Source organism: Artibeus jamaicensis, unplaced genomic scaffold, assembly GCF_021234435.1.
Source record: "Artibeus jamaicensis isolate MK-2021 breed Jamaican fruit bat unplaced genomic scaffold, CSHL_Jam_final contig_76, whole genome shotgun sequence".
NCBI classification, from domain to species: Eukaryota; Metazoa; Chordata; class Mammalia; order Chiroptera; family Phyllostomidae; genus Artibeus; species Artibeus jamaicensis.
In genome coordinates this window covers 16,683,237-16,707,366 of record NW_026521954.1, presented here as the reverse complement: position 1 = coordinate 16,707,366, position 24,130 = coordinate 16,683,237, and the positions used below count along the sequence as shown (strand labels likewise).

General features: G+C 41.4%; 1 protein-coding gene across 7 annotated transcripts in view; it reads right to left on the bottom strand.

The window, feature by feature from the left end:
* The window catches only part of KCNIP4 (potassium voltage-gated channel interacting protein 4), a 410,379-nt gene that overhangs the window by 59,198 nt on the left and 327,051 nt on the right, over nucleotides 1-24,130 (bottom strand). For 3 of the 7 annotated variants that reach the window (XM_053672509.1, XM_053672506.1, XM_053672507.1), the window contains exon 3: nucleotides 12,822-12,876. The exons of the other annotated variants lie outside the window; for them this stretch is intronic. In XM_053672509.1, coding sequence (XP_053528484.1) covers nucleotides 12,822-12,876 — 55 coding nt within the window. The remainder of the gene's footprint in view (nucleotides 1-12,821; nucleotides 12,877-24,130) is intronic. 7 annotated transcript variants of the gene reach the window in all.

Genomic DNA, 24,130 nt, shown 5'->3' with positions numbered 1-24,130 from the left:
AAGCAACGACTCCCAGTATTGCCGTAAAGAGGGTGTAACCCTGTTCTCCCAGTATTGTCGTTAAGAGGACGTAACACTGTTCTCTCTGGCGTGCCTGTAACAGATACAACAGCGAGCCTCACAGAACCATTTTTATAAATAGCCTAGGTACATTCTGATAACATCATTCCAAAGTCTGATCCAGGGAAGGCAATTTTCGAAGAACCTTAGACTATGGGTCAGGTATTTGGCTTTCTCTCTGTTTGGTTAGATGAAGGACGTATGGGGGGACCGGATGCCCTACAGCAAATCTCCCTCAGCATCCTCCTGCTGCGGGAGCAGCTGGAAACAGGAGTAAACACGTTGGCACACCATGGGAAATCAGCCTGCCTATGTTGCCAGCTGAATTCACACCCATTTTGTTATTACTATGAACCAACATGGCACATAACTGGGAGTATGGCAATGCAACGTTCTGGGGATGTGATCAAACATAAAAGCAACACTTAACGTGGCCGTGAAAGCAATAGCTCTGCTCCTGGAGCCAGCTCCTCTCTTCACATAATGCAAATGTGACAGAGGACACATCAGAGACCAACACCCAGCAGTGACATTCATGTCACGTGAAACCTCTGCCTTTATTTTGTTAGAGGCAACTATACGTAGCTCTCTCAAGACCCATCAGAGTTTGTATTAATGTTTACACTTGAAGAGAACATAGTTACATGTATTTATTTAGAAACACAATTACTTATATTTTATTAGCAACTTCAGTGGCCTGGCTTGTCACCCTCTATGTTAGGTCAGTCCATTATGATGATATCAGAGTGTCCACAGCCCAATGGCTCCCCTTGGAAGTGTGCTGAGAAGCTCACTTGCTTTTGTTTAAAGAGTGGTAGTTATAGATGCTTGGATGGGTTTACGATTTTGCCATTATTGATTGAAAGTCAACTACATTCTGATTCTATCAGACAAGTCCGCATGCAAAGCTACAGTAAGGGTGAGCTCATATGAGAAGATTTTAGATTGTCATTTGAAGCCAGTCATTCCATCTCTACCTCTGTGTGCAAAACTTTTTTTTTCCTGGAAGCTCTATTCAGCCTAGATTTTAAAATCAACTGTCAGTGATTTATCCACCATCAGCTGTTTACTGCCTCATTCTTTCTCACCCTCAGCAAAATTGATGAGCTCTTTAGAGTTGAGGTCTATTCTCTGTATTTCTATGCAGCCCAGAGTTGGAGTGAAGAGGACCCTGTCACCCCACAACTTCTATATGTGGACAACCTAGAGCTAAACAACTTGCATCTCTATCAAATGTCCCAAAGCATCAGGCCCTTTTGAGGTGGCAAAGTCACATTTACTTTTTGGTTGTTTGACCTCTCCAATGGCAGGAATATTCTGTGTTCTGCAAATCATTGGAAATTGGAAACCACTCTGATCGACTGCAGCCAATGAATTCTGGTAAGAAGAAAACAAGAACCAGATGTCACCTATGTGGTTTGTTCATTCGTGGGAGGCTAGAAGGACTTAGGACTGGGGTGGAGTGTTACTTGGCCTACAAAAATTCCTTCACAGTCTGCCACAGGACAAGCCATGAGTGCAAGGTTAACACTAGAGGAACTTACATTCTGAACTTCTCTGCCTAGATATGGACACTTCAGGCTCTTTCTCTCTCTCTCTCTCTCACCCTCTCTTTCTCTCCCCATCCCTCTTTCTCCAGCCCCAAGATGAATTCATAAATTCCCAATGACCTGGATATGTATTTTCTACCCTTCCTGGCCATCAATTGCATTGTCAGGATGAGTTTCAGTGGCTGTCATTCTTACAGTCATAGAATGCAATATCCTACCTCCCTCTTATCAGGAATGTGGGATAATACACTTACTATCTTGCAATTTCATATGCAATTTCCTTTCAATGACATCAAAAGCATAGAAGTTTATAAATTTAGGGTTGCTACATGGAGGTGGTATGCGATTGTAGTTCATCTCAGGGGTCTGCTCACGTACACGTGGTCTGTTCTCATCTTCCTGCTCTGCAGAAGGCCGATAGCAGGCCTCACCCCCAAAGGACAGACTCAGAGGCTGCTGCCCACTAGAGTGCTGACCAGCCTGCTGCTTAGGGCCAACAAGTACTCGGGAGCATAGTGGGGGAAATCTGACTTCTTTAGCAGTGTTCCTTTGGACATGAGCCTGAGTGAACTTGAGGGACTCACTGGGGCCAAGGTGAACACTCTGATATGTACAACCAGGAATATTCTCTCACTCGGGCAACGGCTTCTTTCTCACTCCCAGTGTGGGCAGTTCATCACTTGAAACAATTTTCCTCATTGTTGCTGTTATTAGAAAACAAAGACGGCATGAGCCAACCATTGTTCAAGCTGAGAAGTCGTTTTGCAGAGAAAATAAGATGCCGGGACCATTCACTTTGTCCTTTATTTTATCGTCCCCTCTGGTATCCCCTTGTGGATCTGATTTGATTTCTATTTTCATTTTGAGTCTTTTCTCTGTGCCCTTGGGTCAGAGGCAATATCAAAAGCGATGTGTTTTGGTGGGTTTATTTGTCTGAGTCAGTGAAAGAAGAAATAAGTAACAGAACTAGAAGTGGGGAGAGGGAGAGAGAGAGAAAGAGGAAGAGAGGGAAAGGGAGGCAGGAGAGAGAGAGAGGAGAGGATATATATATATATATCTCGATATATATATATATATATATATATATATAGAGAGAGAGAGAGAGAGAGAGAGAGAGAAACACTAAAGCTGTGTTTTTTGCATAGAAAGGAAAACTAGCTATAGCTGGATCTGGAATTCAGACCATCTTCCCAAATAACCCGACACCATTCACAAGGACCAATCAGCTTTGATCTTTAACACAGCTACAAATAGCGTGTTTAAATTCAGTAACATTTTACCCACTGACATGGTTGCCATGATGAGTGGAAAGGGTTGGAGCCGGAGGCGAGAATGGGAAGCAAACCAGCAGCAAGAATAAACAAGATAGATCATTATTTGCCATTAAAAAGGGAAATTATCATAGCAAGTATTTGAGATGGCAAATGTTTTTAGAAAGCTTCTGGACTTGCCTTTTGGAAAACACCATAAAACTTTAAAATCCAATTTCAGCTGCAACTTTGGTACTCTCATTAAATGCAGCTGTGTGCTTGTTAAGGCCCATAGCACTTGGTGCTTCCAGAGACATGGGAAGTCAGCAGGCTGGTGATGGGGCATTGACCGAGATGGCGGATGCAAATGGAATGGGTGAAGAAAATGAACTCAGCACATGTGGGGAGTTCACCAAGTGACCACCTGTGGCTAGCGTCATCATTGATGTCACCAAGTAACTGGTGAGGGTGAATACTTTCCTTAATTTACAGAGAAAAAGTAAACCCGAGGCCATACGTTCTTCTGAAGGATGAGGAACTCAAATGCTATCGCTCCCAAAATATCCCAGTGGGAAAGCAAATGATCAATTGTACTTTGTTCGGAGATAGTCAAAACAATGAGGCACAACTCTCCTTCAGAAGAATTGATCTGTGCATAGGGAAACTTTTTAAGTTTGTTGTCCAAGTGTTACTTGGTCCACTTATCAATTTTACCTTAGTGACTTCTTTATCTCATCTCTACAGAGAAAAAATGATACAGTGATTAAATGGGTATGATAAATGCTTAGAAAATTTTAAAATGGGAGTAGTCATACTCAGTCGAATCAGTTTTTGCTTATTAAGTGTGCTATAAGGCCATGGCTTCAGACTTCCACATGCATTTACAATTGCCTTGGATGAGTATTAAAAATACACAGACTCAGCCCATGCCAATTTTAATGATTCAAATTGAGATGGTCTTGGGTGTGGCCTGAGGATTTCATTTTAAGCAAGTTTCCCAGATGATTCAGAGGAAGGTGGCACATGGACCATTCTTTGAGGAACAGTATCTTACAATGTGCACATAAGGTGTGTGTGTGTGTGTTCAGGGGCGATACAGTGGACTTCAAGTTAGAAAGTTGGTTCGAGTTGTTTTGTGAAGGAACTTCACTGACATGCTAAGGAGGTTATGTTTTTAAATAAGAAACTAATGCGATCCAATTTGTACTTTTATAAGTGTAACTCTGGCAACAGAATGGTTTGGAGAGGGAGGAGACAGGAATCAAAAAGACCATTTTAGAAGTTTTGCAACAGATCAGGGCTTAATCTAAAATTCTGCCTGAATGTTGTGTGGTGACGATAATGAGTGAGACATGGTCCCTTTCCTCGAGATGCTTATAGTCTAGAGAAAGAAGATCTGATAAATGAGACAGAGATGGAGAAGTCAGGGAAGTGGCTGGCTGGCTGGGTCCACTTGTGGAGATGGACAGGTGCAGGATTTTGCAGAGATGTAGGGACTGAGAGGAAAGTAAGTTTCCTGACAAGGATGGACAAATCCAGAGAGAAATTGCAGAAAATTGATTGCGAGTTTGATCTGATCTAGTTTGTGGCTGTGTTCTCTTCACTTCTTGGGCCAGAAGCCAGACTCCACAGACCTGTATGAATGAATAATGAGGACATGAAAGCACAGAGCACTGACTTTTTTTTAAAGATTTTATTTATTTATTTTTAGAGAGAAGGAAAAGGACGGAGAAAGAGAGGGAGAGAGACAGCAATGCATGAGAGATACAGCAATTGGCTGCCTCTTGCACACCCCCAACAGGGACCTGGCCTGCAACCCAGGCATGTGCCTGGACCTGGAATTGAACTGGTGACCTTTAGGTTTGCAGGCCAGCACTCAATCCACTGAGCCCCACCAGCCAGAGCAGCAGTGCTTTCTTTTGAAGATTTTGTTGGTTCAAAGAGAGTCAGAACTATGATAAAGTATTACAGACCTGAGAAAATGGTAACTTTTATTTTGACTCATTCTTAGGGGTGGTACTAAAATATATTTGAAGGAAAGGGGTAATGGAGTTCACAAGTCGAGAAATCATAATCGATTGGGCAAAGAGAAAGAGAGAGAAAACGGAATCAGTTAGGTGGGAAGAAAGAGACCAAAAACTGAAAAGGACAGATGACTTGATGACTTCACATGGTACTTCGGAGGTTGGGAGGAAGCAGCAGGAGGAAGAGAGAAGTGAGGATGAGAAAAATGCATCAGACACTGAAGGTTCCACCCAGTGGCCACACTATACCTTTTCCCTTAGTTGGTAGAAGCCAAGTATGTATGTTCTGTTCCTGTGACAATGTGTTTAGGTCCCTCTCATCTCAAAGGATGAACTAGGGTTGAAATGGACTCAGCGTGGCTCTCCATTTCTCATGTGCTGGTGATTGATCTGGGTGTGGGAAAGTGACTAAGTATGGGCCAAATGTACATTGAGAAGATCTCTGCTGAGGACTCTTCTGGGAATTATTTTGCTAAGTAATAAGTAGATTTCCTTCCTTGAATTTGGTTGTATGAAGCCATAATGCTTGGAATGAGGGAAGCCTCTTGTAACCAGAAGGCAGGACCAAAGAAGCAAACTGCTGGAGGGATCTGGGTCTAATCACAATACTGAGTGAGTGTGTTCCCAGAGCTTCTTACATCCATCTTCCTGTCTGGACAGAGATTTACATCCTTCACTGTTTAAATCACACTCATTCGAATTGTCTGATACTCTGAGTTAAAGATATACGTAAGGGACTTTGGGAGAAACTTGTCTCCACTCACTAAAGTAAAAGGCAAGCCATCTGCTGAAGGGGAGAGAGGCACCTCTGGGTTTGGGGTAGGGATATGTGGACAACACCTGGAGATGCCACTGAGAATGGTGCCACTGGGAATGGTGGCTAACAGAGTGCACTAAAGGGAGACAGCACTAACAACACCCCCCAAATACAATGGCGCTGAGTGTGGCCGGAATAGCTTGTCAACATTCCCAACCTCCCCATGAACAGGCAGAGTTAAAGGTTGATACTGGAAGGCAGCATCAACCAAAAGTCAAAGGGACAGGTGTCAATGGCCAGGAAGACCAGTGTTTGGTCACCTCACATAACATATTTTGGCCTCAGCTTCATCATTGCTAAAGTGAGGAGGGAAATAGCACCCAGATTCTAGGGCTTTGTGAGGACAAAATGAAGTAATGCATGTAATCAATTTTACATGGGATATAGCATTGTTTAAGTACCCAATATACACATGGTTGGAATCAGACCCCGAGCTCCTGCCAAAGCCAGGGCAGGGAGCACCACTCACATCAGAAATAATGTCGAATAATGACTTCTGTGTGCATTAGCTATACTTTCTAATCAGCAAGATGTATAAAAATTCTACTCACCACGCATATTAGTAAGTTTCTGCAAAGTTGAATTGAGGAAAAAGAAATAAATTTCTGGCACAAAATAGCCTGTGTCTCCTAACAAGATAAACTCCAAAGGCCCTGGCTGCCAGCAACACCCACTGATTATTTGCCCACAACTTTTTTAGCCAGCACAGGCTTTTTCTTTGGCTGGGACAGCAAGCTACTGTAGGTGCAGCTACTCATCTTGTCACTAGCCTGGGAGGAGAAGCAAACAGAGGAGGGAACCTGCCAAGGCACCAGCTCCCCCTGCAGCTATGGGTCAGGTCCAGGAAGCTGCAGATTTCTTGCTGCTTCAGTTTTCCTAGTTCTTTTCTTTAAAACCCCCTCCACATAGTGTGTTCCTGGGGCAGGATCCATAGCTATGGCATCACTTGAGAGTTGGCTAAACATGCAGAATTGCAGGCTCCATTGCAGGAAAACTGCCTTTTTGTAAGGCCTCCAAGTGATTTATATGTATGTACATTAATGTCTGGGAAGCAATAATTTTAGGCAAAGAATCCTTGCTTCTCCCAACGGCCCCCTCCCTTCCTCACGCTCCTTTTGTGATGTTGGAAGTGGGTATTTAAGTGAGGCCCAGCTTTACAAAATCCCTCACTGTTGTGTCTCGCTGAAGCCAATGCTGAGTCAACAGTGGGCACTGCTTTACACCATTTTGACTGAAGAGCATCAAAGCTCCAGGAAGTAGTGTGAACTTGGGGGTCAGACAGGCCTCTACCTCCTATTAGTTCATTGACCTGGGACAAATGAATTCAATTCTATGATTGGGCCTCCCCCACTCCAATTCACAAGCAAGAGTCTCTGCAGCCCTATTTGTAAGCATTAACTCTTTCCTGATGGTCACTGATGACTGGAATAGAGGAGAGTACTCAGGGGAATTAAGGAAGGGCACCTAAAACAAGATTAGCCACTTACCTTTGCTCACCAGGTTATAAAGATAGGGACATCAGAGACACTTGTCCTCCCTTTCAGTGCTTGAGCAAAGAGGAGTTGCAGGAACTCCTGGGGAAATTACTTCTCAGCTATGGGCTCAGAAATGCAAAAACGACATTATGGCTCTAGAAATTTGAAGGTTAATTTCTTTTAGTTTTTCAATTTTGGATTCTAATCTCTACTGAAATTCACTTGTACTTTCTGCTTTTGGGTTTCTTCAAATACCTTTAACATAAATAAATCAATATATCTCTCTCTCTGTGTCTATACTAGCTTAAATTCCTTAAATCCACACAGTCTTGACTAAAGAACAAATTTGAAATAAATGGCAGTTATAATTATTATTGCTACTATTAGATTATCAAAATCATCATTATTATTGGACTACCTCCTACACTAGCATATGTTTTCATTCAAACTTAGTTTTCATTAAAACTAGAAAAAATTACCTGCAATTATCTGAATCACAAGGGGAAATAAGGAAATACTATCTTCATATACATTTATGTGTTCACCAATAGCCTGATGTTAAAAAAATAGCAATGCCTACCATTCCTGAGCATGAGGGCAGCTGCTGTTTAAGAGCACGTGTTATATGTCAACCTCTGCACCGAGAAGGGGAGGAATTGTCTCAGCTCTCAGGACTCTGATGTGCATTTTACCACTCAGATTCCACAGGAGCTCTCACTGAGGTCAGAGAGGTACATGCAGTGACCTCAGTAACAAACCTAGGAAGGTATAAAATGGCGGTGAGAATTCTAGGTCCTACTTGCTATGACGGTTCTCATATAATATAGTCCAGGTCCAAGCCTGCAGAGCCTTCTCTCATCAGGTACCAACACTGTAGACCTACCTGTTGCACTAACCCAAATCCCTTCTTGAGATAATGACATCTCAAAAACCTCAAACTCTTCATGATAAGATTGACATCAAATGTATGAAATGTTCGACATTGTCCAGTAGAAGATATGTATTGTTATCGATGTTAATGATATAGAATTATAAGCAATATTTGGTTGGCAAGGTTTACAAAGCCCCTTTAAAAATATAGTAGTACTGTGAGTGAGGCATCATTTTCTATGTTTTAGTATTGAGATGCCTGAGACTTTAAGAGATGAAATAGCTTTCCTAAGGGTTCTGGCTCATCTTGGAAAACCCCACTACTCTGAAACATATAGATAGTTCTGAGCAGTGAACACACTTGAAAATACTCTTAGAACTCTTTGAGTAGAGGACTGAGTCTTCGTCAAGATGCTACCTGATGAAATTTCACATGCTCTTTTCCCAGAAGGTGGGAAGAACACTGTAGGGAGAATTGCTTCTTCAAAGTTGTGACTGGCAAAAGGTGAAGGGCGCAGGGGACACTTCCCAGCACATCAAGCTCCGTGAGAAGCAGATCCAGGACCAGATGAAAAACCTCCTCAGATGCCATGGAATGTTAAGTCAAATTCCTCATCCCTGGAAGGGGCTGGGCGGCAAAGCCTAACTCAGCGTCATGATGATTTTCCAGTGTATTGAGCCAGAGAAATGTTTTCAAAGGAGATGAACTAGTTTTCACATAAAGAGTGAAAGGCCCTTTATCAGGTCTCTTACCTTGAGGACTTGGTATCTCAGTACTCTTGTACCCAAGGAAGAGCAGATTCTCCTTCTGAAGATAACTGAAGTTTTCTCTACTCAAAAGCTTTAAGCCAACTGAAAGGACTCTGGAGGTTGTACAAACCATTTGGATTTTTCATAGGTTGGGACAGACCTACTAATAAGTCTAGAATGGATTTCATATCTTCTTATGGAAGTTAGCCATTTTCTGTTTATTTGGGAAATTGAAGTGGTGTTGGCCTGGGGTACTTAGACATTGGGTTGTCTAAACAATTCCACACGGAAACAAAAATCCATGCCCTGCAGTCCAGGCCATCTCACTGAGAGTGGTAATTTGGAAGCATTCAAAATAGTTTGAGTGGACAAGGAAACAAGTCAATATTGTATTCATTCCAAACATGAACTGCAACCATTAGGTAAGGAAATCTTTTTGCTGAGAAAATAAGGTCAGGAAGGTTTACCCAATCACTAGGCGAAGAAGAAGGGTTCATAAGAGACTGCACAGCTTACACATGTCAGTCAAAACTTTAACAGTTGGAAGTTGAGCCTGTGGAACTAGCTCAAGCTGTAATAGTGGAGAATTGTAATGATGGGAGAGTGTAATCCACCCACCATTTTTTGACATTGTTTCTAGAAGTGCTGACTCTGGCGAATATGTGGCTTATAGATGAACAGCGTGTTTTTGTATGAGAATCCTAGGTACTAACTTCAAAAGATTCAAACTCTGAGCATCTGGCATCTCAGCTCTGGGATATTCGCTGACCTTTAACCATGGATCCAGGATGACATAAGGTCAGAATGACATAAAGCCAGGATGCTGTGAAGCCAGGATGACTAAATGAGGGTAATGCACACTGGGCCATTGCTTGCCTTATCGGAATGGACTGTGCTCGTCTGCACACAAACTTTTCAACCCCCTCCCCTTGATCTCTCTGTTCTGTCCCCCTCTCCCTCCTTTTCAAAACCTCTGCCTCGGCTGAGAATTAGAGAATGGGCTTTGAGATGTGAGTCTCCAATCTTCCAGGTGACTGGCACCTGGAAATAAACCGCTTTCCTTTACATCAGCACCTGCCTCATAGCATTGGTTTCTGTAGCCTCGGGCAGCCAGACCTGCAGGCTCAGTTCCAAAGTCTCATCTTTGGGCGAAGCATCTTTTACCTCAAGCCAGTTTTCCAGGCAGATTTCAAATTCTGCCTTTAGGTCAAATCCTTAAGCCTTTATTATGCACATAAATCCCATGATATTCTGGCTCTAGTATCTTCCTTTGTTGCTAATCCTGCATCTTCACTACGAGTTTTGCACCTGACTTAAAGCCACCGGTGTGCCATTCCAGTCATTCCTATAGCTGTGACGTCCCCTCCCTCAGGGGAATGTTTTGTGATCTTTTAAGCCCTGAGTCAAAAAGTCCTGATTCAAATAGCACCTTTCTCAGGTTGCCTTTTCCATTCTCGAACCTGTAAGCTTCATTATTGTCATCTCTCCATTCTACCTTTACTATTGCCTTGTTGTAATGCATCATAGTGATTTGTTTTACCATTTCTCTCTCCCTCTATGGTAACAAGCTCTTCCATGGCCTTTTTCCATCACCTGGCCTGTCTCCAATATTTACTAAATGGCTGCATGAACACATCAATATGATAATGCAATTACCATGGACTTGAACATCTAAAGCCAAGCTATTATCTTTGCAATATAATCAGCTACTGTTTTTGAAAAGTTGTTCTTTTTCCAGCCAGTGGCTGCTTTGAGGGTTGGTGCCAGGCAATTGGGAGAATGGGTAATAATTAAGGAGTAGCTAGCTGAGTCCTCCAAGTAGTAGGAAAAGCAATCATCTGAATTGTGGGAAAAAACCCAAACAAATTATTCTTCAGTTCTATGCATTCATGATGAGTTGATATTCAGAGAATTAGTTGAAAATCAATGATATTTACTGCTATTTACCAGCACAGCCTGGGTGCCAATTATATAGCTTCTACTGTACAACATGCTTTCTGAATATGATGTCTAATGTTGCCACATGTGACACATTAGTTGGCCAGCTGTGGAGATGAGTTATCATTGGTTCAAAGGTGTTCAAATAATGTTTCTGATGTCAAAAAGCTAAATTAATGGTGAAACTAAAAGGGGTCCTCCAACAAAAGATAACCTGTATCTTAGTCCATTCAGGTTGCTAACATAGAATACCATAGATTGTGTGGCTGAAACATCAGACATTTATTTCTCACAGATCTGGGTGTTGGGAAGTCTGAGATCAAAGTGCTGGTAAGTACAGCATCTAGTTAGGGCCTGCTTTTGTTTCTCATGCAGTCTTCCTATTGTACCCTCAGCAGAAAGAGAAAGCAAACTCCCTCGTGTCGCTTTTTATAAGGGCGGTGATCCCATCATGAGGGCTCCACCCCATGACCTCATTATCCTCCAAAGACCACACTTCCTAACATCATTCCATGGGGGACAGGATTTCCACATATAAATTATGGGGGAACAGAGACAGTGAGTCCATTGCATCCTATCAGTAGCAATGCAGGAAGATGAGGATGGCGGGCTACGTGTAGTAGTATGAATTTCAGTGCTTTTAACTGATATGTGGGTCTATGAAACAAAGGCAGACAGCCTATTTTAGTAAACAAATATGATGAAAGTCCCACTCCAAGTGAGCAGAAGAAATGCAGTCCTCTTCAGAAGTAGTGGAGCCAGCTTCAGGTGTGGCTTGTCAGTGGGCTGGCTCAGCTCTCGTGACTGTGCCACCCCTGGGGGGCACAGTGCTTGGCATCTGAAATGCTCTCGACCCAAGTCGCTGTCTAGTGAGAGCAAGCTTCTCCAGGTGCTAAAGCCTGTTTCTTGAGTGTTGCAAGCCTCGAGCCTGAGCAGAAGGACATCTGTACCACTGCAAGGAGGGAGCTAGCAGCTGCTCCCGCCTGGAAGGGCACTACCAGTTGTTCTGCCAGCTGTAACATTAACCCAATAGGCTTGAGTTCACCAACTGGAAAATTGAATCCAGTGTAGTATAGGTAGAAAATGGGGTACAAATTGAGATTCAGAATTAAAGAATGTCCAACAATGCATGGTACTTTCATAAACAGTATAAGGCTAACCCAGTTTAGTAGTAGGAAGACAATCTAATATTTTGGGGTGCATACCCTGTGTCAGGAATTGTGCTAACCTCTCTATCTACCTACATGTACCTATTACCTATTGATCAATACATAAATAACCTCATTTAATCCTCACAAGAACTTAGGACATAAGTAGGTGCTATTATCTCATTTTGCAGATGAGACATCAAAGTGATACGGTTAATAACTGAGAGTTAGCAGGTAAACTACACTGTGTTGATCTAGTTGCTTATCACTTTAAATTCATTGAGGACTGAAGATTCCAAGATAAAGGGACATAGCACCTCTGCTCAAAGCATGGTAGGGAATTGGGCAAATAAACCAACCACAGAGCAGAACTATGTCATAAGAGAGGTGCAAAGAATTATCTGGGAGGTTGGGTGAGGACAGAGGAGTCTTCTCAGACTCCTGAGACTTGGTGCAATAAATGTCATGGCTGAGTTAGCGAAATCAAATTGAAAAGGTGGAGAGAGAATGCACGCAAGCTCTGGAAAGGCTGGGCCCCTAAGCTGGTAGGATTAGAACATAAGACTTGAAGCGGAAAGTGACTGGAATTGAGGGTGGAAAAAGCCAAACCCTGAAGGGCCTAAAATGTCATGCAAAGGAATTAAATTTTATTTAAATACAAGAATTGAGAGTTCTTCAAGAAGGTAAGCAGAGTTAGTATCAACAGATTTGTTATTTATAAAGATCACATTGACAAAAGAGTACTTTGATGGGTTGGTGACAGTGAAAGTGAAAGTCAGAAAGCTAAGATTTTGCCATAAAGCCTCACCGTTGAGTAAGGAGGGTGGGAATGGGAAGCAGGTAATACACTTGAGAGTACAGGAGGCATGGGGTGTGGCTAAGAGCCTGTATTCAGGGCTGACTGCTAAAGCTTGAATCCCGGCTCCGCCACATTCTTACCTGTATGTCCTTAAGTAACCCCACGATCTCTGTTGGAGTGTCCTCATCTATAAAACTGAAATAATAGTGGTATGTACTTCGCAGTCTTGTATGTATTCACATAACACTCTTTATATTTAATATGATGCTTTGTTGTTAAACATTATTGTGTAGGCGATACAAAGTGCTTAAAACTGCCTAGCACGAAGAAAGAGTTATGCCAGAGACATTTGGAAGACAAAAACAATCTATTTATACTTTTTTCTCATCTTCGCAATGGACACATGTCGTTATGTTTTTTTCTTCTGTAACATTGCATCCTAAAGCAAGTTTAATATACTTAAAACAAAATTCAAACTAAGAAAGCATACAAATTGACTCGGCTTAGAACTAAAAATCTGTACAGAAAATGAAAATGTGATACTCGATATTCCTATTTTTGCATCCTTTGAGGTCTTGCAGTGCCATGGTGTAATGACTCTGTAGACAAAGTGTTCCAGGACAGGTGGTATCGAAGGGGTGTCATGTGTTACTGGCTTTCATAATTGCTTTTGTCGTATTCCTACCCAGTGTGCATAAACGGTACATACAACCACTGATAACCTAGTCCTCAAGAACTACTGATATATCATTCAGTACATCTCACCTTACATTTTGTCAGATACTGTATTTAAAATCACTGACTTCTGGATTCCAAATGTTGGGAATCTTTTCATTGTTTTAAAGAAAAATATAAGAACATGCATTAAGGAGTATTTTACTTCTGATGCATGCACTTCATGCAGGCTTCCATTAGTGTTTTACTCATTCCTCCTTGGTTTAGCAGGGTAACCTTCAGAAGCAGACAGAGTGCCTCAGGCAAGGACTTGAGAAATTTGGTTTCATTGACATAAAATAGAGTAAGTAAAGAATTAATTTCAGTAATGAACTGCCTTGGTCAGTTTTCTGTTTTCCTTGTAAGATGTGGTGTTGGGATGAAGACTATATTCTGATTAGAAGACAGAGGTGTGGAGACTAATTACAACACTCTTGACTCCTTCATGAAAGAGACGATGCAAACCTGAGCTGCTGCATGCAATACCGGGCTGGAGAGGAGGGGATAAACTAGAGTCAGTGTTAGACAAGGAATTCTGACCAGAGTTGGTGGCTGATCGGGTAAGGGTCATTAAAAGAAAAAGGGGGCAAGAATGATCACAGATTGCTTGGCTGGGTAATTGGGTAGATGGTAATGAACCCCAAAGGGTAGGTAACACAGGAGAAAATGCGGCTGTCAGGTATAAAGATCAGGATGTTTCAAACGGGACCTGGTGAATCAAGTGGGGGGGCCTGTGCCGCAGTTTGGCAGCAGTGAAGAGCCGCTGAGGGGACCCGCGGCATCAGTGAGACATGTGGGTGAAACATGCTCTTCTACTCTTTGTGTCCCCTGAGCAACATGTGTTCCAGTTTCCTCTATTTTATTATCGTTTCACTTTTATTTACTTAAAATTTTTATTGTATTTTATTCTTTATTTTCTTATACATCTTGTTCACTGAAAGTTAATTCACACACACACAAATATGCACTCCCTTACCTACCCCATACAAATCTTGATGCAAGAATGTGAATACAAAGAACAAAGAATTATAGCTGCACACCTGGGAAAAGAGAGCGCTAAGAAATAGAAGAAACAGGCCCATGTATATCCAAAGTTGTGGGAAAGGAGGCAACACCCTTAAGAAAGTAACTATCAGAAACCTTCCTGACGGCCTCTTTTGTTACAGTCTCTCGTTTTTCAATATGGGAGGCAGTGTATGGTGGTTTTGGCAAAGGTAGAGTAAAGGCAAAATCAATAAGGCATTAGAGTATATATCTTAAAAGTGGGTGAGAATTTATCGCTGAGACATTGTGAAATTTGTCTCTTCTGATTTTGTTTAAGATAAGAGTCCAGTCTTCCTTCATGGGCCAGTGGCAGAAATTCCCAAGGACAAGCTAATCTCTGCCTCCTTTGCCCTTATATCACAAAAATAAAAAGAGGTACCTGGCCCTGATAGCATTTTTGCCATATTTTTATTGTAACTAGTACTGTATTAATTGTTTAACATCACAATTGTATGGCATCATGATTCATTTTTGTTATTGCTGTTCTCTAGCTTCCTTGCTAATCAAGCCTGAGCTTGAACTACTGCATTAGGTCCCAAGCTGGTCTAACAGCCTCCCCTCTCCTTCCTCTGAGTCTGCTCTGTCAGAGTGAGATTTCAGAAATGTAAATCAAAACATAGCTTGTGCTTGGTGATCTCATCTAGTCTCATGGAAATAAATATAATTTAGGTATTGAGGTCACCAATATTTATTCCCCAGCTTGTATATCTCCTTGACCTCTAGACATGTGCATGCTACTAACAACTCCATAACTCTCCATGGATGTCAACAAGGCGTCCTAAATCCCCAAACAAGATGGCGCTGGTGATGGTCCCCTCCAAATGTGATCCTCTTTAATCTTTCAGAATGTCAATCGAAAAGGTCAGAGTCATCTTTATACAGAAACTGAGATACAGACAGGCTGAGTGGCATTTTTAAGTTCACCATTAAGAAAGTAGCAGAATCAGGATGTAAATCGAGGCAGATTGACTCCATGCTCTTTTTCCTCATGTTAGGCTGCTCCTCTATCTTACAAATCCCTCTGCATGTGATTGGAAACTTCATATGATGCCTGCATGGCAATGATCTCTACTCACCTTGAAGCAGGCATGCTGTATTAAACTAGAACCAGGGATTCTGGTTCTACCTAGTTGTCATATTAAGGAGCTAAAATTTCCCTATGTTTAGGGACAATCTTTTTTTTTTTTTATTTATTTAGTTATTTTTCAATTCCTCCTCCCCTTCTCCCCTCCCTCCCATTCCCCCCTAGTCTCCTTTCTTCTTGTTCCTCCAAATCCCTCCCCCTTTTTCTTTTTTCCTTCTCCTTTCCGTTTTTTTTTTTTTGGTATATGCTTGTTTTTTAAGATTTATTTTCATTCTATTTTTTGATTTTCAGTGTCTCCTTATTGGAATACTGGACTGAGTTATTGAGTTGGGAGCTCAGATGAGTCAATTATAATTATGTCACAGTTACTAATTAGCTATATGACCTTGGGAAGTTTCTAAATCTCTTGATGTTAAGATCACTCTGCCAAAAAAAATGCCATACGTGTAGTAGATGATCTGTGCTTTATACTAATAATGTAGAAAAAGAGACATCAAGTTAGGTTGTCCCTTCACTTCTTGAGGGCAGCACTCACATCTATTTGCTTACTATCCATTCCCCAAGTGTTTCCTGCAGTTCCACATTCTGCAGAAACTCAGGACACATGTGTGAACTGCTGGCTGAAGGTTTCATGATTTGGTAAGTGGAAGGGACAAGATGCCTTAGAATTCCAGAGGCAGTTTGGTGTAGTAGAGAGAATTCTGAATGAAGAGGCAACAGACAGGGTCTGAAGGTAAAGGAGGCACAATTTTCATTATCTCATTGGCTATCTCATTAATTATGTGACTTCAGGACAAATAATCATCATGTAGGTCGTCTTCAACATCGGTCTCTGAAAAATTTGTAGTCGGTGGAATTAGTTGTTGTCAAAGGTGCATGAACAAAGCTCTGAATGTATTGATTTACCTTCATCATGAGACCCAACAGTGTCAGCAGAGGGCATGGTTGTTTGTGTTGGACCAGCGCGATGCAAGGGTTCAGGAGGTCAGCCACAGTATCTGTCACATATAAGCGCCTCCACTTACAATTATTTCAAGACTCATCACCAGTATTATGAGTAGATGGTATTATTCCCAATACAAACAAGGAAGATGAGGTTCAGGGGTTTTTGTCAGAGTAAAATGACTACTAAATGTCAGAGCAGGGATTGGTATCCAGGATTAGAGGGCTTTCAATTCTCCACGCATGCACATACGCACGCACGCATGCATGCACGCACGCATGCATGCACGCACGCATGCATGCACGCACTGAAACAGGGGTCCTCCCTAAGTCTGCCATACCAGTGATGCACGAAAGAGGGCAGTGTACCGTGCTGCTGGAGATGGCCTCACTGCAGCTCACGCTCATTGGGGTGAAGGCACTCTAATATTCTAGTCACACAAAACACTAATTAATTAGAAAAAGCCAGTAATTAACTGCATGCTCCCAATCTGTTTTCAATAGATGTAATCTATCCAGTAAATCAGTAACCGTTATTAACGATAATGCAAAGTGTGTTCAGTAATAAGCTTTCCTTCCATTAGGGAACTAGGGTTTTATGTGGAGTCCAGAGGAAACCAAGTAGGCATTATTAGCATTCACTTCATGCACAGATACGTGGTGCCTCATTCTGCTTCAGACAAGCAGTAAATTGCTCAATTGTGTACGGTATATTAAAATGTGTTTAATCTACTATTAGTTCCATGAGAAACATTATCGTCCACCCCACTTTCAGTCACCATGGATAACATGTGGGGAATCTGACTCCTAAAATAATTACAGACCACAAGTTGTAACAATACATCACCAAGGGACTAATCACAACCTGTCATGGAATTTGTTTACTTCAAATAATGTTTACTTCTTTTTTTTTTCTTTAATGAAGAGCTCTGTATGGAACCACATTTCTGGTAAGAAGATTCAACTTGGATTTTAACTGCAGAAATTATACTACTTACTTTCTTGGTGATAAGGCACTAAATTACTGCTTGGAATATTTTTTGTTCTTCCTTTCTCTAGAAGTTTCTAGAAACTTTTTTTAATGATCTTTTTTGAGCAGAAGAAAGTGTTATGGTTTAAGGGGGAATATGGCAAAAGTGGGGGCACCCTGAGGTGGTACAAAAGGGCTAGGCTTCCCCAGCGTGGGGGCGTGGTCAGAAAGTGTCAGAGAGATGGGATTAAAAGCACAGCCAATCAGAGCTGCAGATTTCCATACCCCCTGCGTCCCCCCAACTCCATAAGGACAAACAAACTAGCAGGAGGAAACTTTCACAGAGCATGTGTGCACTGAAAATGTCACAACACATGTGTACCGTGGAGGTTAACGTGGTGGCAGGAGGAGCAGCACAGACGCCACACAGGCTGACAAGCCTGGAATGGCTGGGATTTGGGGCACGTGGATGCCTGGAGATTTATGCCCTTGTCCTTTTCCTAACTTGCCCAGTAAGGGGGCTGCAGTGTTTGTGGGGTCCAGTGGGCCCCAGACTCTGTTTGCCCTATTTTTTTCCTTGCCCTTGCTCACCTGTTTGGGGGCTGGCTCACACTAAGGATGAGTCCCAAGGTGGGCCGTGCTCTACCAGTGGTGGTCTGCGGGACACCACATCTCCACACTGCACAGGTCCCAAACTGCACCTCTCTTCTCACTCTGAGATCAGTACAGGGACACATAGTCTGGAGTGCTGGCCTTCTCCCAGGCACGTGAGTGGCATTGGGTGCTGGCTCACACGGCCTCCTCTGAACGAGTGGCAGAGTGGTCTAGCAGCCGTTCTGGGCCCCAGGAGAGGAAGGAAGCTGTGGGGAGGCAATGGCAATGCCAGCCTCCCAAGTGTGCCCTGGAGGGAGAAAGAGCCTGAAGATAAAGACCTGTTTGCTAACAGCCTCTGTCCCCAGAAGGACAGATAAGGATGGAGCTGGGTATCTGGACACCCACTCCATCTCTGGGGGTGACTGGGTTCTTTCTGTGTTTTGTGGAAGAGATTGGCCTGGAGCAGGGGAGTCCTCAGTTCCCTCAAATTGGGCAAACTTTTAATAAAGACCTTTTCCCTCCTTCATCCGTCTTTGTGCTGTGTCTATGTTCAGCAGCACAGGCATAATTCCACAAATTCCACTTTGGTAACAAAAAGGTCTAATGTTTAGGAAGCTAGATAAACTAAACAACTAGCTAACTGCTTAATGATGAGTGATAACCAGGAACTATACTGAAATAACCTAAGAAAATGGAACACAAAACAAAACAAAACTGAATACTTGGCTCCTGAGAAGTTAAGGACTAAGTATGATGCCAAAGAGTAGTAACGCTCAGGGCCTACGTTTCTGAAAAATTAAATTTCCTCCTTTCCTCAGTGTTGTGGAATCTATGATGTACATTATATGGGTCATATTGTACATGTGTTTATGCAAGCTTCCTTCATAATATTTGAAGATCAATAGATGGTACATTAAAAATGAAAATAGAAATGAAGTTGCTCATTGGCCTTCCTTCGGTAGTTGTAAATTCACATTGAAAGAAAGTGTTTGGCTTATTTCCATGTTGACATATTTGAATGTTCATAAAAAAAAGTTCTATCAGCCTGTAGGGTTTGTTAGGTAATATCTTAGCTCTCTCTAGACATTTTTTTGTTAACTAAGGATCTTTGACCAATAGAAAGAAGTCTTCAAGAAGACAATGAGTTAATCTTCTGAAATAACATAATCTACTCTATTGAAATGGTCTTCTGATAGTCCTTAGTAGTTTTAAAGACACTTCTTCTTTTTACTTTCTGTAGATTAAATTGTTTAAAGTCTTCTGCGTGGTTGCTGTACAGAATAGAACTGGACAAAGAGCCAACACTATGTCTGTGTTAATGATTTCTTTTATCTCTTATTAATTTTATACTTCCTACACTAGACTGTAATGTCTCTGAGTCAAAAACAATTCTCTTTTACTGAGTAATGTGTATGCAATACCAGCAACATCCCTAACAAATAGTTTAATATTCAAGAATAGACTGATGCTCTGCATTTGCCTGTGGAAAGGATTAACAAACAGGAAGAGATTTAGATGAGAAGTTTTGATTTAATCTCCTAAAATTCCAAGGGAGTTCGAATCCCATATATTAAGCATAATTTATATATTAGCATAATATGCCTAGATAAGAAAATTATTGATTCTGCCTCATTTTCCTTTAAACATGTCTTTGCATTTCCCTCAAGTTAAATTAATCAACACAGTTTTAAGAGAATTTATAGTCTAACACACTCGATTCCAATGTAATATTGAAAAGATTTTTAAAGTTTTGGCAACTTACTTTATTTTAATGAAGATTTGAATCCCTTCCAGGAACAGAAGAGTAATCACCAGTTAGGCTTATACTAATGAGTCCATTTAAGTGGGAATTATAAAAAAACAAAAAATTATCTGACTTTATGAGGTAAGTTCATTGCCAACAGCTTGCAGTGATGAAAGGTGCCCAGATTTGTTATTAGTTTTAACCATAAGATGTCCAAAGTTTCACATCAGACTCTTTAAGAGATATGTACTGAATTTGAAAAATTATTTATTGGGCTCCCACTGATACATTTGTGTGAATCAATTAGTTTAAAAAAAAAGGAGTAATGTTGTTAAAATTGATCTGCCCAGCAGTCTTACCACCACTCTGTGCTCTGAAGACTGGGTTTGGTGTACAACAAAGTATACTACCAAACCTCCCTGGATGAAGCCGCTCTTGAACTTGCTATGTACTATTCGCTTCTGATGTACAGTGCTAAGGGAAGTAGGAAACCTCAAAGCATTCAAAAGACAGAAACTTACTATCATTATTTTAAAAGTCTTGATCCAGTAAGGGACATATAAATTTGAAGAATAAATTGATACATTGTTCTCAGACTTTAGGAAAAAATGTCTTAAGAGAATTAGCTACAGTAACCTAGGAACAGTACTGTATATCCTCTAGAAAAATTTAGTAGAAGAGGTGTTGATTGGTTTTTCCAGAGTCTAGTTGTTTCCCCAATCTAGTTTTTCCTTCTACCTATATGCACTGCTATCCAGCTAAGGACCGCATTTGCTGGATTCCCCTGGAGGTGGCTGGTTCGTGTGACTAATGAGCCCTTAGAATGTAAGTAAAAGCGATGTACCTAATCTTTGTGTTATCTCTAAACCAGGACGAGTTGCTTGCCCTGCTCTATGGCTTTTTCACCTCTGAACACAAACATGAAAGTGACCTAGTTTGTGCAATGCAGATGGGGACAGAAGCCCATCTGAAGGAGAACATGTCAGTAAATGTATTGTAAGGGACCTGGATCCCTGAGTGTCCTATTGGAGCAGAATGGCCCCATCAGCCTGGGTGAATCCTCTTGTCACTTGAAGAGAAATAACTTGAGATCTTACTGGCAGGATAATTGTGGAGAGATGGATAGAACATCTTGAATATTTCAGAAATATTTTTGGTGAATTGTACTTTATCTAAGGGTTGCTTTTATGTAAGTTGTTTTCCAAAATTACCTATGTCCATGGCTGCATCCTATGTTGGAAACACTACAAATTAAGTCACCTGTTTTGATTTTTACAAAATCCTGCTGAGAAATTCATTACAGGAAAAACTGTGCTGGTTTTTTGCAACCAGTCAAAGGACAGGGTAAAATCGAAACAAAATAAAGGGCACTTTTTCCAAATTTGTCCTTAGGCCAGGATGTGGGACAAAGACAAGAAAACAGCTTCTGGACAGGCCACAATTCACTGGAGCAGCATGGTGACAGTGGTGCTAATAATGATAATGATGAAAAGAATAATAGCTGCACTTCGAGTGTTATTATGAGACAGGCTTTGTACTCTGTGCTTTACATTCATTATTTTTGCAAAGTATCTGTGAGATGCCATTTCCCCAGTTTTGCATATGAGATAAGTGAAGCCCAGAGAAGGCAAATGTGCAGCCAAACAGTAGCCAGACCTGCAATCTCATCACACTGTCGTTTTTACGTAAACAGAACATCATGGAGTCCTTATGAACTTAAAAGAGGAAAGAATCAAAGAGCTCTAACATCTATTGACCGCACTCTAAATAAAAGGAATTATACGAAATATTTCTTATCACATTATATACATGAGTGTTGACATCCTGAGTTTTCAAAGGAGAATTTAATATCCAGAGAAACAAAACTACCTGCCCAAGGTAGGAAATGATAGTTGAAAGGTTTAACCCCAGGTGAGCCCCGCGTCAGTCCTCGGAAGCCAGAGAGGCAGTCATTTTTATCTGCTTAGATCTGCCGAAAACCTGCTCCTGAGAAAGCCCCGGGTCTTGGAAGTCTGGCAGAAAAGTCTGCTAGGGTATAAGGAAATAACATTTTAACTCTGCACTTATATCCTTGATTCTAAAGTACATGAGTAATACTTTGCACTTAAGGAAGATCTTTTATCTGAGTCCTTCAAGTGTGGAACAAAACCAATTATTACGCACCCTCTTTCTGATTGGAAAGGAAGATCTTAATCCCTAATTTGGTGACAGGGAGACAGAGCTGCCAGGTAAGAAGCGATTTGCTGAAGGTCATACAATCAGTCTCCGAAAGCCTTAATAATACATCTGAGGACTCAGGACAAAAGAGCAATTGCCTTACATTAGCAGCTCATTTCTTTGTCCTAAATACCTATCCCATTCTTCTCCATGCACGGGCTACACTCTCCCTCTCCCTATCCATCGTCACTGGGGTTTTGTACTATTCATGTAAATGTACCAGGCCAAAAATGTAGAGCCCTATAATTCCATTCTCAGTTCCCATCATCTATTTTTAAAGATCTTAGTGTAATGAGTTCTCAGACACTTCAGGTGGGGTGGAAAGACCCCATCAAAGAACTCTCATCTCTTGCTGGTTCCTTTGGCCATACTATAAAAACTCTTATAGCAATCAAGCAAAAGTTTGCTGTGACTTTGTAGAATCTCCAAGGAGATGCCTGAATGCAGGAAGAGCATTGAGGGTGGGGTTTGACTGCACTGGAGATGAGACATCAGGCTGAATTCAGTTGCTTCACTCTCTAGGGGTTGCTGCCCCCTCACAAATACCACTGTGATGGACACCCTATGGGGACTCCCAGTAAATCACATCCTTTTTAATCTCCCGGACCTGAGCGCTGCATTATCAAGGGTGATGCCCTGGGATGTCACTCTCATGATTATGTTACATTATACCGGACTCTGCTGTAGGAGACAAGAGACTCCCTCACTAGCTTTGAAGATGTGAGAGAGCCTGTGAATGGGTTATTGTCCAGGACTATGGGACACCTCTGGTTGCTGAGTAGCCCCAGGTTGACAGTCAGCAAGAGGGGGGATCTTGGAAATACAACAGCAAGAAATGAGTTCTGCCAATAACCATGGATCTGGGATCCAGAAAGTAATGCAGCCCACCCAGTATCTTCATTGCAGCTTTGTGTGAGGTCAAGGGCAGGGTCCAGCTAAGGCCTTTCTGGACTCCTGACCTGCAAAGCTGTAACATAATAAATGTGTGTGTGTTTTAAGCCACTAATATGTAGTAATTTGTCATATGCCATAGAAAGCTAATACCAACATCTTTCTTTTAGGTAAAAAAAAAAAGATATTAACACTTAGCATTTTTTAGGGAAAGAAAGGATAGTAATGAAGGGAACCAAAGTTTTGTGATCCTGAAGCTTTTTGGGATATCGATTTTCAGCTGTTTGTTAAAAAACAAGATGCAGAAAGAACCTTCGATCCCCTCTGTTCCTGCCTATGAGATTCAGATGGAAAGGCCTGCTCCAGGCAGGGAATTTGGGGATGCTGCTGGAGTACATCCGAGTGAAGTATGGTCCAGAGAAGGGCTTCAGGCAGGGACTCGTTAGCTAGCTAACCCCTGTGTCCCAGCGTTTCTGTCATTTCTCAGAAAGGATGTTCCTGCCATGTATGTTCTGTTCCTCCTCAAATGGCCCATTCTCATGTCTGGAAATCTAAGACTTTTTCTCCTTTGCTTAAAATACACATACCCAGTGTTGCCTCGCTTGTTTTGGAATATTTTATGTTTATGTGCATTCTCCATGCACATGTATTAAAATTAGATTTTTCTCTTGTTAATCTATTTTTGTTAATTTGATTATTAGCTCAGCTAGAAGCACTTAGAAGATGAGAGGGAAAGCATTAATTTTTAATCATTTTTAGTCCAACATTAACAAGTATTAAAGTGATGCCTTAAAGTATATATTTGAATCTAGTGGATACTTCCTCCTAATATAATTCTAAGTAGTGAAGGAAAAGGAAGGAGGCAAACATGTGGGAAAGCAAGGAGCCGGGAGTCCAAGGCATACAGGTCTAACTGCAGGGTGGAGCAGAAGTTGGTTTACAGTTGCTCATATGGAAAATAATACAATAACCAATACAAAATAATACAAGAATAAACTCTGTGTTCGTGTACTCATGACTGGGAAGAAGCATGGCCATATTAAAACTGAATGCCCAGTAGACTGTTCATGGTCACCTAAAACTGCACTGCAGTTATGCTTGATTTTGAAACAGAGCAGCAAAGGGAGTTTACGAATCATATATATAAATGCTTGTATGATCTTCTGGGTCAGCAGTTCTCAAATGTGGCCTTCTGTTAGCTATCTATTAAAGTGAGAATTTATTTTTTTAATTGAAAAGCTTAAAAGCA